Below are 19,179 nucleotides of genomic sequence, written 5' to 3' on the forward strand. Positions count from 1 at the left end.
GTACATAAATCAAATTGCATTCATCTAATGACAATTAATACAGTTGTCTAAGTGTTTGAACAAAAATGGACGCACGCATATGAAAGTACTAAATTTACAAGGAATGTCGAGAGAGAAACTTACAAAGGGATGACAATCATAGTGACGGTATTTAAAACTGGTTATGTTACTGTTCATCTTAAACTTTTCTAGTGACAATATTTAATTAATTTGGGATAATGACAAAGTAATATGTCGTTTCAAGAAAGTTCTTCTCCAGTAGCGGAATCTTGTTTAGTAAATTATTATTTTTAAGTGGAAATTGACTATTTCAAAGTGTTGTACATTTAACAGAAACGAAGAGAAAAAAGGGCCTCCCAGATCAACTAGCTTTCAAATTTGACGCAGGAGAGGAGGTTCAGCTTCAATGGCCTCCCTTGCCTCGATCTTCCTTCTTCTTTCCGTTACGTCTTCCTTCTTCAGCTCTTCTGCCGAAATGTAAGAATTTCATCTCAATTTTCTTTCCGCAAGCTCCATTTTATTTGCGATTCAATCTTACCGTAACGCTAATTAGGGATTTGTTAATATATTTCGCAATTATTGCTTTCTTAATTGAAATTATCACAATTCAGCCTCGTTTTCTCGTTCATTAATTGATGGGTTTCTGGGCACAGATGCTTGAAATTCAGAGTGTTAATTATCTGTCTAATTCTGCTTAAGGGTTAATGATTTTGATCCATGTTTTTGGATGAATTCCTGAAAACCCTAGCATAAGATTATATTCTGAGCCTTGGTGCAGCAGAAAGGTTGCTCCTTTGTGACCAAAGGTCACCGGTTTGAGTCGTGGAGTAAGGAATATTTCTCTCTTGCGAAGCGGGGAGCCTTGTTGGCTTGGGGTCGCTCTTTAATAAGAATATAATGCTTCTTACAAACTGAAGGAAGAATGTTTTTTTCTCTCTATTTTGTTTCAGTAGCAGGAAGGAACTGAGGACTAATCAAACCATCCAAGAAACTGTCATACATTTTGGCCACTCGGTTCATTCTAACCGAATTGACCCGTCACGCGTTGTCCAATTATCTTGGCAACCAAGGTCAGGTACATTGATGAATTTCTTGTATGATGATTTTCTCAAAGTTTCCAGTTCCAGGAATGTGTAATGTCTCGTTGCTTTGAGAATCTAACTTCGTCATCCTTCTTGCAATAGGGTGTTTTTGTATAAAGGTTTTCTATCAGATGAGGAGTGTGACCACCTTGTTTCTTTGGTATATCCCTCACGTCATCCTTTTGGACTTTCAGCATATTAATCGGTTAAGGCTGCTTAGTAGTTCTAAAATTGGTATTCTGGCGCCTAGGCACTCGGGGGAGAAGATAAATCTGTGACCGAATATGATGAGTTAGGAAACACCAACACCATGAGGTTAATTAAAAGCTTAGAAATTCCCTTGGACATGGAGGTAGAATTTTATGTTTTGTTAAAGTGTGTTTTGTTAATCATTTCATGGCTGTATGCTGCCTAATATTTGGTGATGCAAGTACTCCAAATTCCTTTCTTTAATTAACTGTCTTTTGGTTGCTAGGATGAGGTAGTTTCAAGGATTGAGGCAAGAATTTCAGCTTGGACTTTCCTTCCGAAAGGTATCTGCCCTCGCTGTTGTTGCTATGGTCTTCAGTTCCTGAACTGGCTGACTTGATCCACCTTACACATGTAGTGCTTGTATTTGTCCTTCAGAGAACAGCAGAGCTATACAAGTTTTCCATTTTGGGAACGAGGAGGGTGACAAGAATTTCAACTACTTCGGTAACAAGTCCACATTGGAACAAACTGAGCCTTTATTAGCAACAGTTATTTTGTATCTCTCAAATGTCACTCGTGGTGGTGAGATTCTATTCCCCGAATCAGAGGTTAGAGAGAAACTATCATTTTATTTCTGCGTTTCAATATAGGTTTGTGATTTATTGTCGTATGTTAAATTGTTAACCGTGGTTGAAACTATCTCTCAGCTGACGAGCAAGGTCCAGTCTGATTGTAGAAGGAGCAGCAGCATCTTGAGACCCGTTAAAGGGAACGCGATTTTGTTTTTCACTCTTCATCCGAATGCATCACCAGACAAGAGCAGTCCACATACCAGATGCCCTGTACTTGAAGGGGAATTGTGGTGTGCCACAAAATTCCTTCATGCTAAAGCCGTTGCTGGCGAGAAGATCTCTTCTGATTCCGGGAGCAGTGAATGCACCGATGAAGATGATAACTGTCCCAGGTGGGCTTCGATGGGGGAGTGTCAAAGGAACCCGGTTTTCATGGTTGGTTCCCCTGATTACTACGGGACTTGCAGGAAGAGTTGTAATGTGTGCTGATGGCCAAACGTCCAGAGAGAGTCCTTTATCTCAAAGAACTATTGTTTCCACAGTGCACATAATAAAGACATGGTACCATTCTTACTTGAGTTTGCAATTTTAATTGTCAAAGGTTCAAGCTCTTCAAGCGTTAAAGATTCTATGTTGTGTAACATCCTATGGGTAACCTATGGATGTTGGTTTTCGCCAACCCCCAACATAAAATGGTTACTCTTGATGCAATTGAAAGTCTTATTTCCAGTTGCCCTCTACTTAGAGTCTGGCTTTGTCATACTTTGATAGCTTAGCTCTAAACATCCGCGCTCCAAATCTCAGATTCTTGCGTCTTGAAGGCGAGTTTAAGGATATCTGTCTTGAAAATACTCTGCTTTTGGTTGCCAAAGGGAAACTAGTTGTTCTTCGCTTGATTACGAGCGCTCCCAACTGAAAAGGAACTTCAAATCTTGGTAAGTTACTTTAACATTGCACATCGTAACTGTGCTCGAGCAATTGTTTATTTACATCTTCAAAATAAACGAAGAAACTGATTCAAACAAATACAACTGATTTGAACCGAAAAGTAACTGATTTATCACCCGCTGTAGTGAAGCAAGGCTTGCATTTCTGGTAGCAACCGTCTTACAGGCCCGATTCTGTTTTGTGCAGTGTTGGCAGCTTTGAGGGGTCGCCATGGCCAACATATGCATCTCACCCTTCGGTTATTTTGCTCTCTGCTCTCTGCTTCTTCTACTTGTTTTGATAGTTCTTCTATACGCTTCCGCAGTCCTGATGTCCTGCTGTCAGTCAGCTGCAGGGATCTCTCTGCTGCTGCCTGTGCAGCCATAGCGGTTGCTGCAAGTTCTTCTTTCAGCTTCAGTTTGCCATTTGATACGTCCAAAGCCGTCTTTGTCTTCTCCAATTCTTGCTTTAGAATGGCGATCTAACGAAATAACATACCAAAGTGAGAGAGACTAAATTCAGGAACACCAGATAAGAAAATAAAGCGTAGAACAAAATCCTTGCAAGTGACTGGGAAAAAACGATCAATCAATAGCAATTAACAACGGGGAACAGAAATTTACCACTTTCTCACGTTCTCCTATCTCAGTTTTCCCGGCTTCAACTTCTAGCTCGCAAGCTTCTCTCCATCTAGCAACCTCTGCTTCACCTTCCTTTGTTTCGATCACGAGTTCTTCAACCTTACAACCATACGATGAGAAAACACATCAGCAAGAAGGTGAGTACGCTTTAGGAATGCAAAGCAAACAATCAACGGATTTTGTTATACAACTAGCCATTACATTTTGAGTTAACGCCCTCTCTCTATCTTCTAACTCCTTGATGTACTGCATGTTTTCCGAAATTTCTTGAGCTTGCTTTTCCGTGAGACTCTGTAAGCGCTCGGTGTCTGACCTGGCATAGGATTGATAACAAGTAATCGACAACTAAATCAACGATACTCAACATTTACAGTACAGTATGGTTAGAGTGGTGCTTGCAGAAATTCATATTCGTAAAAAACTTGAACTGTAACAAGTTTTCATCACATAATTTTGAGAATCATACTCAAACAGTTACTGTTTCCCTCAACTAAACAATGTTCTCCTTCTTTCTGAACCGTTCGTAAGAACTAAGAACTGCATTATTTACATGATTTCGAAATCCAAATTCAGGTGAATAACACCGAACCAACGCGATATCTTCTACAGCCAGGCCTACCTCACAACAAACCAAAATATAAATGCAGATTCAAATATGTTACGATTGGACGACGAATTACCTAGATTCTTCCAGAGATCTTCTCAACTGAGTGATCTCAAGCCGCAGGTTCTTCATTATCTTCTCTACAGTCGATGCCTGATACGAAAAATCAAACACGAAAATACCAACAATAAATCAAACAGAGAGAGAAATCATAAATTAGCACAACCTAAACAACGAAAAATTGAACTCACCAGACTGATAACCCCCTCTTCAAAGTCACTACTATCTGATTTACTTCCGGCGGTAGACCCTGCACCGTCCAGTTTATCACCGGAACTCTCCGGCGACTGCTCATTGCCCCCACTTCCCATCATAAACCCAAACCCAACTCTCTGCAAACCCCTCTCCGCAATCTGCAAAAGCGCCACCCGCTTCTGCTCGCTGTTTCCTTTCAACTTCTTCTCCACCGCCTCCTTCTCCACCAGAGCAACCTTCAGCAAGCTGCTGATATCCCTATTCTCCTCTGTCAGACTCACCACGCTTTTCTCCAACTCCTTCTTCTCCTTCTTCCTCAGCTCTTTATACTCACTCACCTTCGCTTCCGCCGAAGCTGCCAGCCGCCCAACCGCCGCACTCTCCTCCCAAACCCCCTCAGCTTCTTCAGCTCCATTCTCAGCCTTTTCGTCGCCGACGCCGTCGATTATTCCGATTATGCCCTCCTTGGTCGATCGGAGCGAATCCAGGCACTTCAACAAAAACACATCTCTCTCTTTTCTCTCAAGCTCCAACCTTTCAATCGTCCCCCGACAAACTCGCACCTCGTCTTCAATCGCCTCCTTCGTCTTCAACTCCTCCTCCAATTTGGAAGCAAACCCATCTTCCTTTTCTCTCAGAGAACCTTCGAGCTTCTGAATTTCGCCGCGAAGAGAGTCTCTCTCGCCGGAAATTTCTCCGACGACTTCAATTAGCTCGGCGTTGCGAGCCAGGGCGTCGTCTCTCTGCTGCCGGATGATATTAGACTCTTTCTCCATCGCCGCCGCCTTCGATAGCAGGCTCTGGTGCAACTGGCAGAGGGACTCGAGCTCGGCAAGAAGAACATGATCGGGTTCGGAGGTTTCTGGGTTGTTCGGGGGATCTGGGCCGTTGATTTGGGGGTCGGGGAGTGTTTCTGTAGCGTTTTCCATGGTCCATGGAAAAGACGATGATTATAGATAGTCATGAATAGTGCGTGACTGAGAGGGATACAGTTTCAGAACTACCAGTCAAAGAAGTGGAGATGGAGAAGGAGAAGTTCGGGTTTTGGCGCGGGACAGTTTTCTGATGGGCCATAAAGTTTTGGGCTTTTCTCTGAATATGGGTTGTTGCAATTGGGCTTAGTGTTGGCCCCGATTTAGTGTGATGAGCTTTTCAATTCGACAACCAAAAAGTGCTTATGCACGTTTGGAAAAAAAAAGTTAATAGTGTTTTTAAATAAGAGAACTGATAGCCACACATTCTTTTTCTTTTTTGTATATAGTAAAAGATAACAGTCAATACTTAAGAGTGAAGTTTTGACCAAAAAAAAAAAAAAAAACTTAAGAGTGAAGTAAGTACACATGTGTTGGCTAGGTAAATTGGCTTGGACCATGTCTATGTGTGAGACTGTGAAGATTAAAGAGTTTTACATTAGATACAATTGGAATATATCAATCATTCTCTGGATAGAAAAAAATCATATGAATTTCACGAATCTTAGTCTAATTATACTTGTTTTTTTTCAGACGGAGAAAAATATTATAAGTTTGAATTTCCCTTATTCCATTGATAAAGAACAAACACAACATTGAAAACTATAAGAAAAAAGAATCCTAATTTTGGCTACATTGGTGGGACTGAACACATTCAAATGAGAGTGTGAATATCACTATCCTCAATAATCTCAAGACGTATTAAAAAAAAAATAAAAAAACCTAAAGTCCAATCTTAGTGGATGGGCTCGAAGCCCAATATTATACTGAACTGAATTCTCGCCCAGGGGGACCAACTTAGGGCTGTCAATCTCTCAATTCCCAAGGCCGTCCCTTCACTCTCTCCCTCGGCGCGTGAAGAAACCCAACCGCCCTCTCATGTCGTAATCTCAAATTTTTTTTATTTTTGTTTTATTAAATATTTTTCCCTTTTACTGCAGAGAGACAGAAGGCTTTCCCTTCCCTTCTTCCATCTCTCGCCTTTATATCTTCTCCTTACGGACTCCCTCACTTTATCTCTCCGTTCCCCCTCGGCTCGTCACTTTCTCGAATTTTCTCGGCGATTTTCCTTCCCGCCAAACACTCCGAATCTCCCTCCCGCCTGCTCCGATTCCCGCAGATCGCCCGACGTCCTCACCCTTCTCCAACCGATCTCTGCTCGCTCCACTGGTACGTAAAACGATTACACCCTCACTTCCTTCTCACACATATATATATCTATACATTTATACATATACATATTATATATATATATCACAAATCGATCACAGATCACGTGTTTCCAAACCTTACCAAGCTTCGCCGAATTCATGCTTTTTGTAGTCTTAATTTTTTTTTCAATAGAATTATATTTCTGTTTGATAGCTGGTAAGAACTCTTCTGCATCTGTGCAATGAGAAGAGGAAACCAAGAGATTTCGAATTTTATATATATTTGTGTGTATGTATTTGTGGTGTATTTGGAATTGTTAATGGTGTAATTTCAACTTAGCTAAGTCTTACAGTCGTCTCTGGTTAACTTTGATTTTGCATGTTTATGATTTTGAGTTCCGGCATGCCGATTCTGTGAGATTTATTGAAGTTTCCTATCCTTTTTAACATTGGTTTCAATTTCCCCTCATATGTTCATTCACCTACTTTTGATTTTATTTCGATTTTTGTTGTATGATTATGTTTCTATAACGAGGTATATCGATAAATGTTTCGTTTGATGCGTAGGCAGAGGCACTTTTCGCTATGCAATATTTCTGGTGGATCTGTATTTCATAACATGTTTAGGATATTGAATTTTGTAGGTTTTCACTTTTTTTGCTATTTCCTATCTTTTATGGTAGATTTTGTTCAGATTTCATGCTATTCTTCGTTGTTTAATCTATGGATCTTTAGGTGGTTGTTTATGTGGTGAAATAATTAAGGTATTCGAATTTCTTTTGTTAGCTGGAAGTTCTAATTCTTTTTTGCGTTACTAAGTTCGGTACAAGAACACATGTAATATAATTGTGGCTTCTTTGATAATATGGTCGAGAATTATTCTGTTCTGTAAACAATGATGTCCATTGATGTTGTAACTTATGTTTCCTGATAACTGCGCATTGTCGGACTTATTAGACACGTCAACTTGTTTTGAAATAAATCTATTTAGCTGTAATGTGGATGAAATAGGATGCTTTTGTGCCCTGAGCTTGTTTTCAATTGCTGCATCCACTTTAGATGCGGCATATTTGTGCCTCAACCCAGTTCAACTGAATGCCACTTAGTCATTAGATGTTTACCTTGTTTTTATTTGTCCTATATTTTGTACAGAGACACGCGGTGCTCTGGTGGATTTGAAGTTTGTGTGTGTATAGATGTCAATTGCTAAACCTACGACCTCAAACTCTCTGTTTGCTATGAAATCAAAGGAGGAAAATGATTCCCTTGACACTATCATCAAACAAGCTGCAAAAGAGCCATCTATTTCTTTCTCAAGGGCTGGGGATAGCCCAGTCCCGTGGATTCAGCTACTTCATGCCTTAGACCAACAAGGTACTAGAAACTATTTCGTATAATCACAACTTTATTTGATTATAGAAGTAGTGCACCATTAGATTGAGATTTGTGCCATACCTAATGGGGAGTATCCTGCATTTGGTTTGCCTTTCTCAATCCACTGCTAAGGCCAATGGCTGTTTTAATATACATATTATGCCATAAGAAGGTAATTTGTTTCTAAGTGTTTGATGATACACGTTACTCTGGCAGAACTTCCAGGTTGGCCCCTGCACTCTCCTATTAAAGTGCAGATGCAAAAGTGTGACAAGTGCCCTCGAGAGTTTTGCTCATCCATCAACTACAGAAGACACATACGTGTGCATCACCGATTGAAAAAGCTTGATAAGGTATCCCTTCTATTTTTAACTGTTGTAAATTTGTCTATATTGTTTTTCTGTGAGTTGCGATCTTTTGCCGCCCATTGTGTTCATAATGCTTATTTTGTTTACATCTTGTAGGATTCTTCTAAAAATAGGGAGCTTCTAGGTGAATTTTGGGATAAGGTATTTATTCTTTGAATACAGTAATGCTACCTTCTTCTTAGTGTATGTTCTCACCCTTCCATGATTTGGTCTTTGTCCAGCTCTCGCCAGAAGAGGCAACAGAAGCTATATCATTCAAGAATGTGACTTTAGAGGTATTTTCTGTTACTTGCCTTAGTTTTTATGTCATGCATCATAAGTTATAATCATGTTCCGTGGTATGGTATTAAGTGACATTTTTTTCCCTCGTGCTTAGATTCATCAAACATAAACTAGGGTAGGATAGTAAATGTGTTTTTGTCCTCACAGATCGTAGTTTTGAATTACCATGATTTTTTCTTCGCCCCTTCCTCCAGTTAATTTCTAGTGGGCTTCATTTGTTTCAAAGTCACTATATTATTTGTGCTGGTGTCATCTTTATTTAGCTTCTACATTTTATTTCTTAAATTGTTAATTAAGTGCAATCATGTGAAAGAAACAGTGTTTAAGGGAGAGTTCCTAATTTAATATATTTTCTAGGAAGTTCCAGGGTCTTCAATTATAAAGGCATTGACAACACTTATACGGAAACCAGGATTTTCTCCTTTCCCCCACATTTATTTGAAGGCCGGTTCAGCCCTTCTGGTAAGACATTATTCTTTTTCTTGTGTATGAGTATTTATTGTAATGAACTGCCACATTGCCTGTTATATGGATGTGATATTGTGATTCTTTTCCTTTTATCCAGGATATTTTTCAAGCTAGACCTTCCAGGTTTCCCATATCTTCCCAGGAGTTATTTTCTATCCTCGATGATGCAAGTGAAAAGACATTTCTGTCTGGGACAGCCATATCAATGCAAAGATATATTTTTGATGGGGAGGCTGGGAAAATTGGCCTTGAATCAAAAAACTTAGTTGCTTGTACAAGCTTCCTGGTGGAACAGAAATTGGTAACTTTCTTGCTTCCTTTCCATTTTTAAATATAGTTGATTTTACTATGTTTATTGCGTTTCAGCCTGTGGTGATTTTTTGCTCAGTTGAAAGCCTGGCATGCTGACAAGGATACGGAAGCTTTGAGGTTACAGAAGTTGCTAGTGGAGGAAGAAGAAGCTGCTCAAAGAAGGTACAAACAAGCATTTCTATTTGATTTTCGGCACAATTCTGTTTTTTAATTGTGTTGGTGGGAAGATTTTCAGTGCCTTTACCTTTTTCTTAAAAAAGTCACCTCTTTAAACTCGGCACTATATAGAGTATAGGCCAGCATGACTGATTAAGCTGTTCCCTATTGTTTTTTATCAGTTGCATAATCTGTTTGGTCTTATTTTCTGAATAACTGTAGGCAAACAGAGCTGTTGGAAAGGAAAAGGCAGAAGAAGCTTAGGCAGAAAGAACTGAAGGAAAAGGATCAGAGACATGGGGAGAAGGTCGATGTTAAGGAGAACATTGATGAAACTCTGGAGGCTGTGCCACTCGTAGAAACATCTAGTCCTTCAGCAACATTTGATTCTGACACGGCCAGTTCGGATATGCTGGATCATGCCTGCTTATCTTTTGAATCATTCCAACTCTCAAACATGGATGTAAGTGCGGATCCCGAATCTCAGACTGGAGTTAACTTTGGACATGTTGATTTGGCGAGTGGACCAAATGTTGAACGGCGGGTGGTGCAAGGAAATGGTAGTCGGCGTGCAGTTGCTCAATGGCAGTTGTCTCCAAAATCGCAGCGGGGTGTGCCCAATGGATTTCATGGAGGTCATAGTTCTCAAACATCGAAGCATTCATCCACAAAACACCATGGTAACCACAGGGATGCAAGGGCTGCTTCCAGTGGCAATAGAGTATGGAGTCGAAAGCCTAAACCAGAATATGATGGGAGGAGTTTGAAAGCTGGAGAACAGAAAGAAGCATCTGAACCAGATCAAATCAAGAACCGTGAGGTTTTGATTGGTTCTATACCAGTCAATCTTGGAAATTGTTGCCAGGAAAGTAATAATCAGGCTGGTGTTCACGATGATTGTCTTTCAGAGAAGGGTCAAATGCCAAAGGACAATTCTCAGGATAAAACCAATAAACCTGATCTGGTACAGAGTGGCACAAACCGGTCAACAGTGAAGCTTTGGAGGCCAGTGAGCCGGAATGGAACAAAAGGTCCTATGCCAATTCAGAAGGGCAGCAAAGAATCTGACATAAATGTGGTAGCTGAAAAGGGCAACAGCCAAAACCCTTACAGTGAAAATTGTGAAGGATTGTGTGTTGTGGATGGCCATAATGTTGGAAACGGGAATGACTCAACTCACCCCGATGAAACTGGAAGGATGGGCTTCTCTAGCCATGCGGCAAAAGATTTTCTTGCACAGAGTGAGTTCAGCTCCATTATTATATCTTGTTCTATTTTATCTTTTGTACAAGCAGCTCCCCATGGAAGTTAATTAAAAATACAATACAATAAATAGACGTCTTGTTTGTGCAGGATGGAAGGATGCTATTGCTGCAGATCATGTGGAATTGGTTCTATTCCAAGACTCTGAACCTCCCAGATGCCCGGAAAATCAAAATGACCGAGAAGTAGCAGCGACTCATCCATCGAGGTTTAAACGCAGCATTCTTGGCAATGCAGAAAACCGGCTTGTAAATGGAGAGGCATTTGATTTGCCAACTGCTGGAGCTGCTAAAGTCAGGCGCAGGACGAAGCATGATAAGGGTGTGAAGATCAAGTACATTCCGAAACATAGTGCAGTTGCCTAGTAATCGAGGGTAAAGAGATGGTTTTTCTTTTCTTTTTTCGGGGTTATACAACGTGCACAGTTTAGCCAGTGATTATATTCGTAGCAGCAGAGGGGTCCAGTTTTTACCAGCGGTCTTCTGTCGGAAAATCGAAGAACAAGTTTTGGAAGATAAGTTTTTTTTTTTTTTTTTTTTTACTTCTGTTATAGTTCCGTCCTTTTTTCTTTGTCATAGCAGATTGATTAGTGAGATTTTTCTTCCCTTTATAAAAAATTTGTGTAATAAATTTGGTTTTGTGGTTTGAGCCGTCCTTTCCTATTTTCGTTGTCATGCGTTTTTCGTACCGTCTCGATGGCGTCGTGGATGAGACCGACGGACCAAACGAGTCGGTTTCTGGACAGGCATTTTGTTTATGAAGGTGCATTTGTGATGTCATTTCGGGTCACAGCATTTGAAGTTGAAATTGAGAAAGGTGTATTATACAAGAATTTTGATCAAATTGGAATATATTTTCGCTTATGTTTTTTTTATTTTTTATTTTTTTTTAATTTTTATCAAATTCGATTGTGTAGACTTCCCAATCGAATGTATTCCTCTATTAATGGGCTAGCACATGAGTTATCTGTACAGACTATTTATTGCACGACTCGTTAACTCATATGAAACGAAACGAAAATTACAAGTTTCGGATTAATTTGTTCACTCATTGGATCGTTATCAGTCATTCATTAAGAATTTGTTAATGAGTTGTGTCGTTATCAGATTACATCAAACATGATGATTTGTTGCATCCACACGTTAAAATGATATGGTCCATTAACGAATCGCGTCACATGTTACAAATCTATTAAGATAACGGATTTGATATAACTTGACTCATCAAAATGATACAATCCATTAACGAATCGCGTCGCTATCAAATTACATGTTAAGAATTTGTTAAGATAATGAGTTTAACATAATATAATTTGTTAAGATAACGGATATAACAACTCTACGGTCTCTTCTTACACGCATTTATATGTAACAAGTCCAAACTAAAAATTCGATAACAATCCAAGAAGCAAGCGGTTTGTCTACTTATCAGTTATTATTACACGTATACAAATCAAATCCCTACTCGACTGCCACGTGTCCAGTTTCGTCTCAGCTTTCTATGCCCAAATCCACCATCCTCTCTCTCCCCTACTTAACTTCGATCGAGCTCTTAGTTTGCTTCCAGTAAATTCCACGTAACCAAGAGAAAATGGCTGATCCCACAGACCTCAACCTCCCAGAAGAACGAGAACATGTATACAAGCAACAAAACGACGACGTCCCCGCAAGCTCCCTGAAGTACCTCAACCCCAAAAGGGGCCAAACCATGGAGACCGCCCGCAGGGCGAACCGCATCTCCTTTTGGCAGCTCAACGCCCTCATCGTCATGGTGGTCCTCGCCGCCAGAGGCTTGGTCAGCCCTCTAGACTTTACCTTTCCCGCCTCAATCCGACGACCCTTCAAAAGACCCGCCGGTCTTCAACGCCGAGGGCATAATGGTCAAAACCGGCCCGGCTTTCGGCGCCATGTTGGGCCTCGCCCTGCCGATAGCGTATATATTTCACGGGTTTTTGGAAGGAGACCAAGAAGGCATCAAAGCGGCTGTCCCGCACGTGTTTTTACTCGCTAGTCAAGCTTTTATGGACTGAGTGGCGTTTTCCGATAGGTTTTCGACGCCGATTAGGGTTTTGGCGCCGGTTTTCTTTAACGCAAAGAGGATTTTCACGCTTATGGATTGGGTTAGGAACGAATTCTCCAAAGTGTGTGTTGGTGGTGGTTGTGATGCAGCTGCAGAAAGAAGAGTGCTTCTTGGGAGAGGACTTGCTGTTGCTAACTTGGTGTTTTGGAGTTTAGATCTTTTTTGTTTTATGTTACCTATTTATCTTCCTAGAGCTTTCAAGAAATATTACTCATCTGCGAAAACAGATTGAGTAGACACTGTTAAAATAATTTTCGGATTTTAGCTTTCATTTTGCGTATTGTTTTCTTGTATATGTATTCTGTTGAATTTCACGTCGTTCGTACTAAAAGATATTTAATAGTTTTAACATTAGATCATCTCTAAAGGAAATCTCAAATTATAAGAGTTAAATTACAATTGATGACTGATGTGACAATCTGAAGTCATATGTCAAATTTTGTACTTCTTCAACCGAATTGTTAAATATTATTTTATTATTTAAATAGAGTTTTAAATGATTAATTATTAAAAAAATGTTGAAACAAAATTTTTATTGGTTGAAATGTTAGTAGAATAAGGAACCCATTATTAAAATAAATTTGATATTGATGTCAAATTTGACATCAAATCACTAAGCTTTCAAATTCAGTCAGTAAATAACATTTCGGTTGGAGAGACTTTTGATGTCAAATATGTACAATGGTATTCCTAGGATTTTGACATCTCCTTTGGAGATGCTCTTATAACCCCTTTTTAACTAACATTGGGCTTTTTTGTGATAAATTTCCGTCAAGATCTTTTATGATAAAATCTCATCCTGATAAATTATGCAGGTAATAATTACAAACTTAAGAACAATATCGATATTATTAGAAGTGTAGAAGTGAACTTTACCTCGTCTCTCTAATAATTGTACGTATTCCACCATCCATCTTGAACTCTTATATATATATATATATATCTCATATATCCAAACCAACTATTTCGCTCCATATCTCCGACGAGAAAATGAAAATAATAAAGCAATTTGTTGAAGCAACAAGCACGCAATTTAAGCCTTCGACGGTGGTTTTTAAGAGTTTGATCAACTTTCATTTATGAGATGATACATCATGTGTTATATTTAATTGAATAAAAAAAAATTTGGTGTGATTACATGTAGTATTTCGGCACGTGTTTTGGACACATTTAGGGTGACACCCGAGGTCCCTCAAACTAAAAGTGCCATCTCATTTCCGAGCTATGGTTTGAACTAAAATCATTTATTCATCAAATCATATGCTTTTAACAGAAAGAAAGGAGAAAACAAGAGTACATGCACTTCTTGATTAGATGAAAGCTTTACGGATCAAATTCTACAAAGATAAATAAAGCTGTGATAAGAATCCTGGGGAAAGCATCTCATAGCATGAAAAGTGCATAGAACCTCAAGAATTTTTCTTAATATTCGATATGAAGAGGGATTTGACACGAAAATAAACAACTTTCACTTTTTTAAACTAATTGATTTGATACAAAAATAAATAATTTTTACTTCTTAAATTAATTAATTCATTAAGATAATAGATTTGACACGAACACGACAAGTTGATTAAGGAGATGGATATTTGAATTGAATTTATTGTATGCGATACATTCAATATATTCAATGTAAATGTGCCTGTTCTAACCTGCGCCTTCCCAATAGATTTGGTTTATAGTGAATGAAGTGTAAGTTTGGTAGTTGAGAGACATGAGTATGTACTAAAACATAGTTAGGCAAGTTCTAATTAAGGCTAAGATGTTTGTTGGGTTGAACATATATGTGAAGCTAAAGTTGTTAGTATACCAATCTTGGGCAACTACCACTACATGCCTAGTAAGAAAAATTGAAAGTTTTGTTAACCAATGACGAGGAAGGTTTAGTATGTGTTCAACTCAATAGCTAATTCAAAAATGCTACTTTAATGGGCTCATCAGCACTTGATCCTAAGATGTGGATCATTCAAGGCAGATTAGCGTAACGTACTTCTTCTATTCAAACTGGGGTTTGAAACTAAACTTCTACTCAGGAAGATAGGTGGTTTAGGTGAGATGCACTGTAGATCCACATTCTATTCGCTCATGACGATCATTTTTTTCATATCAGATTTGTACCATCTCCAAACAAGTTTAATTATTAATAAGTCGAAGTCAAAAGACTAATAGAGATGACATATACATTGGCGGCCCTACTATATTATAGAGAGAGAGTACAAAAATGGTATGAAAAATATGATGAATGTAATGTCATTCATTCGAATTACTCTCGGAGTTTGGATATTAACTTAAGGGTAATGCTAGGGAGATTAAATTTGCAAACTAAATGATGTGTCACTAATATGAATGAACACTTTTATCAACACTTAAATAATAAATCAATCATCAACTTCTATATCTTTTAGTTTTCAAAATTTTGTATATAAAGCATTACCCTTAACTTAAATAAAATATCACATATTAAAAAAATAAAGATTTAAATGCTGCGAGTTGACGTGTGTACACGCATGTGCTGATATTATAGACTGTAAGATAAAACACTGGTTGTTCCCCCCAACCGAATGCCATGCGGTTGCGGTCTCCAAGTGACACACTCCTCAATCTCGCATATAAACTAAGCTTAAAACTTAAAAGATAAGAACAATGGCTCAAAAAAAGAAAAATAGACAACCATACAAGTTGCAAATAACCTTAAAAGAAAACGCTCACAACTTTCTTCTTTCTTGATCTTTCTTTTTTATCAAGGTAAAATCTAAGTCCTAAACGATAACCAAGAGCAACTTTTCTCACAGAGCCGCAAAAATGTCAGGTGGGGTTGGTCCAACTTACAACGACATCACCCTCTCAAGAGAGCAAGAACAAGAACAGCTACAACATGAACTCGTCAAACAAAGAAAAACCGATCCAACTTCCTCGAAACTCAAAAGATTCGGTGTCATCCCCTTCTGGCAGATCAACGCCCTCGCCATCATCATCGTCCTCTCCGCCAGCGGCATGGTCAGCCCCGGGGACATGGCTTTCGTTCTTCTCCTTCCTCTACATCTTCTTCCTCTCAAAGTTTGTGTTCCCCGTCCCCCCTTCTTCTCAAGAGCCCCAATTCTTCAACCCCCACAACAAGCTCCTTCGCCTCTACATTGTCCTCAGCGTCCTCATCGGCCTTGTCCTCCCCATAGCCTACATCTTCGAGGGCGTTCTCGAGAACGACCAGCTAGGGATCAAAGCAGCTACACCACCTGTTTTTCTCTTTGCGTGTCAACTTTTCATGGACGGAGTGGTTTTTGGTGACAGATTTTCCACTCCGATACGCATTTTCGTGCCGGTTTTGTACAACTCCAAGAGGATTTTTACCCTAGTGGATTGGCTTAGAAGTGAGTTCTCGAAACAAGATGAAGAAGTGTACGGTGGCTCTGCGAAGAGGCTGTACGTTGGGAGAGTGCTTGCAGTTGTTAACTTGGCGTTTTGGTCGTTTAATCTTTTCGGGTGCTTGTTGCCTGTTTATCTTCCTAAGGCTTTCAAGAAATATTACTCGGCTTACAATGAAGTCAAAGATTGAAGACGTTTCAAGTGCCTTTGTATGAAGATATCATGAAGCTTTGTAAGATGTTAACTCATTAAATTTTCTAGTAGCTGGTTTCAGTACTTTCCTTCTTTTACAGTGCCGAAAACATATCATTTTTGCTTGGTTTTTTCTGAGAAGGGAAATGCTAATAAGGAGAATCTCACAAGGTGAAATTCTCCACAGACTCTTTATCATTTTAATACTTTACAGCACATTTTAACATTATAAATATTGTGCAAAAAATATAAGATGAGATAGGTAGTTCGTGAAGAGTTTGTGGGTCTCTTTTGCATTTCTCTTCATAAAAACTTCGATAATTTTAATTATTGTCGTTTTTCAAGTGCCAATAATATTTGAATTCATCGTTTCGAATTCATAATAGTTGGTTAGTAGTTACTTTCTTAGAAACATCATTTTTAGAGTAATTCTAAATATAAAAACTATAATTAAATTATTATTTAAATATTAATTAATATGTTTATTTCAATGACGTATCATTTAATTTATAAATTTAACTTATGAATTTAATTTACTTAGCATTAATCTTATTTTGATTCTGGTTGAATAATAAATCCGATCATTTCTAGCATTAATCTTATTTTGATTCTGGTCGAATAACGTCTAAATTCGATCATTTCTTGTTACGTAGTTATGTCAGTGCATGCAGGGACACTCGACCATCTTGTCACAAAGTTAGTGAAGCGGTAGGTTTGTCATTTAGTTTTACTACACGAGCCACGTTGCCACACGACATGCACAGTATCCAAACCCTGTGATTCACTAAAACATTAGCATTTTGTCATTGCACCAAATTCAATGGCCTGTAAGTGGATCACACATTTTCTCTGTCTAATTCTGGAAAAATATTAGATAGGAAGTTGGCTAGTAATTTTCATATGAGTTATACTTACGTATACGTAGTGCTATTATTATTTAATACATGAATTTAGATTATTATAGAATCTCATTACTGCGAGAGAACTCTCCAAGAGGTCGAAATTTATAGTATTTGTTTACATCTTCAAAATACAGGTTATGCTTTATAGGAGGCTTCGACAATGTACATAATCCGACTCATCCCACCGTCCTACTGAAGTTTTTCTCGTTTATCACCCCTAAACAACACTATCCAATAAAAGTGTAGACTAAGCTTAAGAACAGCAAAAGCCACTTTGACTTGGACAAAAGTATTTAAGGTAAAATGATGTCCACTCACCAGCCTCCTGAAATCCCTTTTACACTGCCACCTGTCCACCCTCCCCACCTTTTGCTTTGCCCTACATACTTCTCCCCAGCTCTTAATTCTCTAACCTTTTTCAACCTCTCACAATTTTCTCTCTTCAACTCTTCTTTCTCTGCAAGAAACCCTAACCCTAATCAACACGAACACAAAAATATGTCAGGTGGGGTTGGTCCAACCTGCAGTGACATTAGCCTCCCTAAAGAACAAGAACATGAATTCAAGGAACACAACGACCAAACCTCCTCAAAACTCACCTCCCATCAGAACTTCCCAACTTTACACTCCAGCGCCACCGCCTCTCCGCGCAAAGCCGGTGGCGGTATGTTCTCCTTCCGGCAGCTCAACGCCCTCGCCGTGGTCGTAGTCTTCTCCGCCAGCGGCATGGTAAGTCCCCAAGACTTTGCCTTCGTTGTCTTCTCCATGATCTACATGAACTTCATCTCCAAAGTTGCTTTCCCCGCCCTCAGTTCCTCTAAAGACCCCACAGTTTTCAACCCCAAAAACAAAATCCTCCGCCTCTACGTCCTAACGGGCGCCATCATCGGCCTTCTGCTCCCCATTGCCTACATTTTCGAGGGCATTTTCGAAGGCGATAAAGAAGGCATCAGCGCCGCTTCCCCGCACGTTTTTCTCCTCGCAAGTCAGGTGTTCATGGAAGGAATGGCTTTCGGCGACCGGTTCTCAACGCCCATACGTGTTTTCGTGCCGGTTTTCTATAATTCCAGGAGGATATTCACCATTGTTGAGTGGCTGAAGAGTGAGTTTTCCAAAGAGTATGAGGAGTACGGTGGATCTGCAAGAAGATTGTACGTTGGGAGAGGACTTGCTATTGCTAATATGGGGTTTTGGTGCTTCAATTTATTTGGGTTCTTGTTGCCTTTCTATCTTCCTAGGGCTTTCAAGAAGTATTACTCTTCCCATAAACTGAAAGATTACTGATCTTCAACGTACTTATTTCTTTTCCTTTTTTTTTCGTTTTCGTTTATTAATGTTAAAGAAAAATAAATGAATAAAAGATCTTCATAGAATGTGAATTTTATGAATACTACTTGTGAATGAATTGAAATTGAAAAAGGCATTGGTGACGAGTAAATGTTCGCTTCTACCGTCACCAAAAGTAAGAAAACTTGGATACACTTATTTCGAAGGTCTCACATTCATGATTTTGTACATGATAAACTGATTTCATGAAGTGGGTTTGTGAAACCGGTGCATGAAAGTTTCTCAGTCATCGAATTCGCTCTGTGGAACTTAAGATTAAATATGGCCTTCCAACATATTCAAATTCTTGAAAAGGCATTGGTGATGAGTAAATGTTCATATCTACCGTCAAGGAGAAAAACTTAAAAAAAAGGTCGTACCCAGTGCACAAGGCTCCCGCTTTATGCAGGGTCTGGGAGAGGTGAATGTCGGCTAGCCTTACCCCCATTTATGGAGAGGCTGCTCCCAAGTCTCGAACCCGAGACCTACCGCTCATGGGCGAAGGCACTTGCCATCGCACCAAGTGCGACCTCTTAAGGAGAAAAACTTACATTTACTTATTTCTAAAGTCTCACATTCACGAGCTTACATGTTAGAAACTGATTTCATGAAGTAGTTTTGTGAAACAGGTGCGTGAAAGTTTTTCTTTGTCATCAAATCCGCTCCGTGGAACCTAAGATTAAATATGCCCTTCCAACA

General features: G+C 39.2%; 4 protein-coding genes and 2 pseudogenes across 5 annotated transcripts; 5 read left to right on the plus strand and 1 right to left on the minus strand.

The window, feature by feature from the left end:
* Positions 1–299: 299 nt before the first annotated feature.
* On the plus strand, positions 300–2,419 carry LOC126628575 (probable prolyl 4-hydroxylase 12). Of its 2 annotated transcripts, none has more exons than XM_050298317.1 (7): positions 300–477; positions 954–1,070; positions 1,185–1,242; positions 1,333–1,434; positions 1,558–1,615; positions 1,710–1,882; positions 1,982–2,419. In XM_050298317.1, the coding sequence occupies exons 1-7, from the start codon at positions 407–409 to the stop codon at positions 2,333–2,335; spliced, it is 933 nt and encodes a 310-aa protein (XP_050154274.1). In that variant the 5' UTR covers positions 300–406; the 3' UTR covers positions 2,336–2,419. The 2 variants fall into 2 exon arrangements, with proteins under 2 accessions (XP_050154274.1, XP_050154273.1); XM_050298316.1 differs by having other exon boundaries at positions 302–477; positions 951–1,070.
* Positions 2,395–5,277, minus strand: LOC126628573 (uncharacterized protein At3g49055-like). The gene is made up of 6 exons (XM_050298313.1): positions 4,270–5,277; positions 4,095–4,171; positions 3,616–3,727; positions 3,397–3,513; positions 2,911–3,254; positions 2,395–2,758 (listed from the first exon to the last, which is right to left on the minus strand). Exons 1-6 carry the CDS (start codon positions 5,200–5,202, stop codon positions 2,743–2,745), a joined length of 1,599 nt encoding a protein of 532 aa, XP_050154270.1. The 5' UTR covers positions 5,203–5,277; the 3' UTR covers positions 2,395–2,742.
* A 911-nt stretch (positions 5,278–6,188) lies between these two features.
* On the plus strand, positions 6,189–11,481 carry LOC126628572 (uncharacterized). Its single transcript, XM_050298312.1, has 10 exons — positions 6,189–6,414; positions 7,548–7,769; positions 7,986–8,122; positions 8,234–8,278; positions 8,359–8,412; positions 8,777–8,881; positions 8,985–9,188; positions 9,276–9,361; positions 9,578–10,596; positions 10,709–11,481. The coding sequence occupies exons 2-10, from the start codon at positions 7,592–7,594 to the stop codon at positions 10,981–10,983; spliced, it is 2,103 nt and encodes a 700-aa protein (XP_050154269.1). The 5' UTR covers positions 6,189–6,414; positions 7,548–7,591; the 3' UTR covers positions 10,984–11,481.
* Positions 11,482–11,967: 486 nt separating this feature from the next.
* LOC126630035 (uncharacterized) lies at positions 11,968–13,096 on the plus strand (annotated as a pseudogene).
* Positions 13,097–15,499: 2,403 nt separating this feature from the next.
* On the plus strand, positions 15,500–16,250 carry LOC126628776 (uncharacterized; annotated as a pseudogene).
* Positions 16,251–17,559: 1,309 nt separating this feature from the next.
* On the plus strand, positions 17,560–18,527 carry LOC126629719 (uncharacterized). Its single transcript, XM_050299824.1, has one exon. It carries the CDS (start codon positions 17,653–17,655, stop codon positions 18,436–18,438), a length of 786 nt encoding a protein of 261 aa, XP_050155781.1. The 5' UTR covers positions 17,560–17,652; the 3' UTR covers positions 18,439–18,527.
* The last annotated feature ends 652 nt before the right edge of the window (positions 18,528–19,179 follow it).

Source organism: Malus sylvestris, chromosome 7 (assembly GCF_916048215.2).
Source record: "Malus sylvestris chromosome 7, drMalSylv7.2, whole genome shotgun sequence".
Taxonomy (NCBI): Eukaryota; Viridiplantae; Streptophyta; class Magnoliopsida; order Rosales; family Rosaceae; genus Malus; species Malus sylvestris.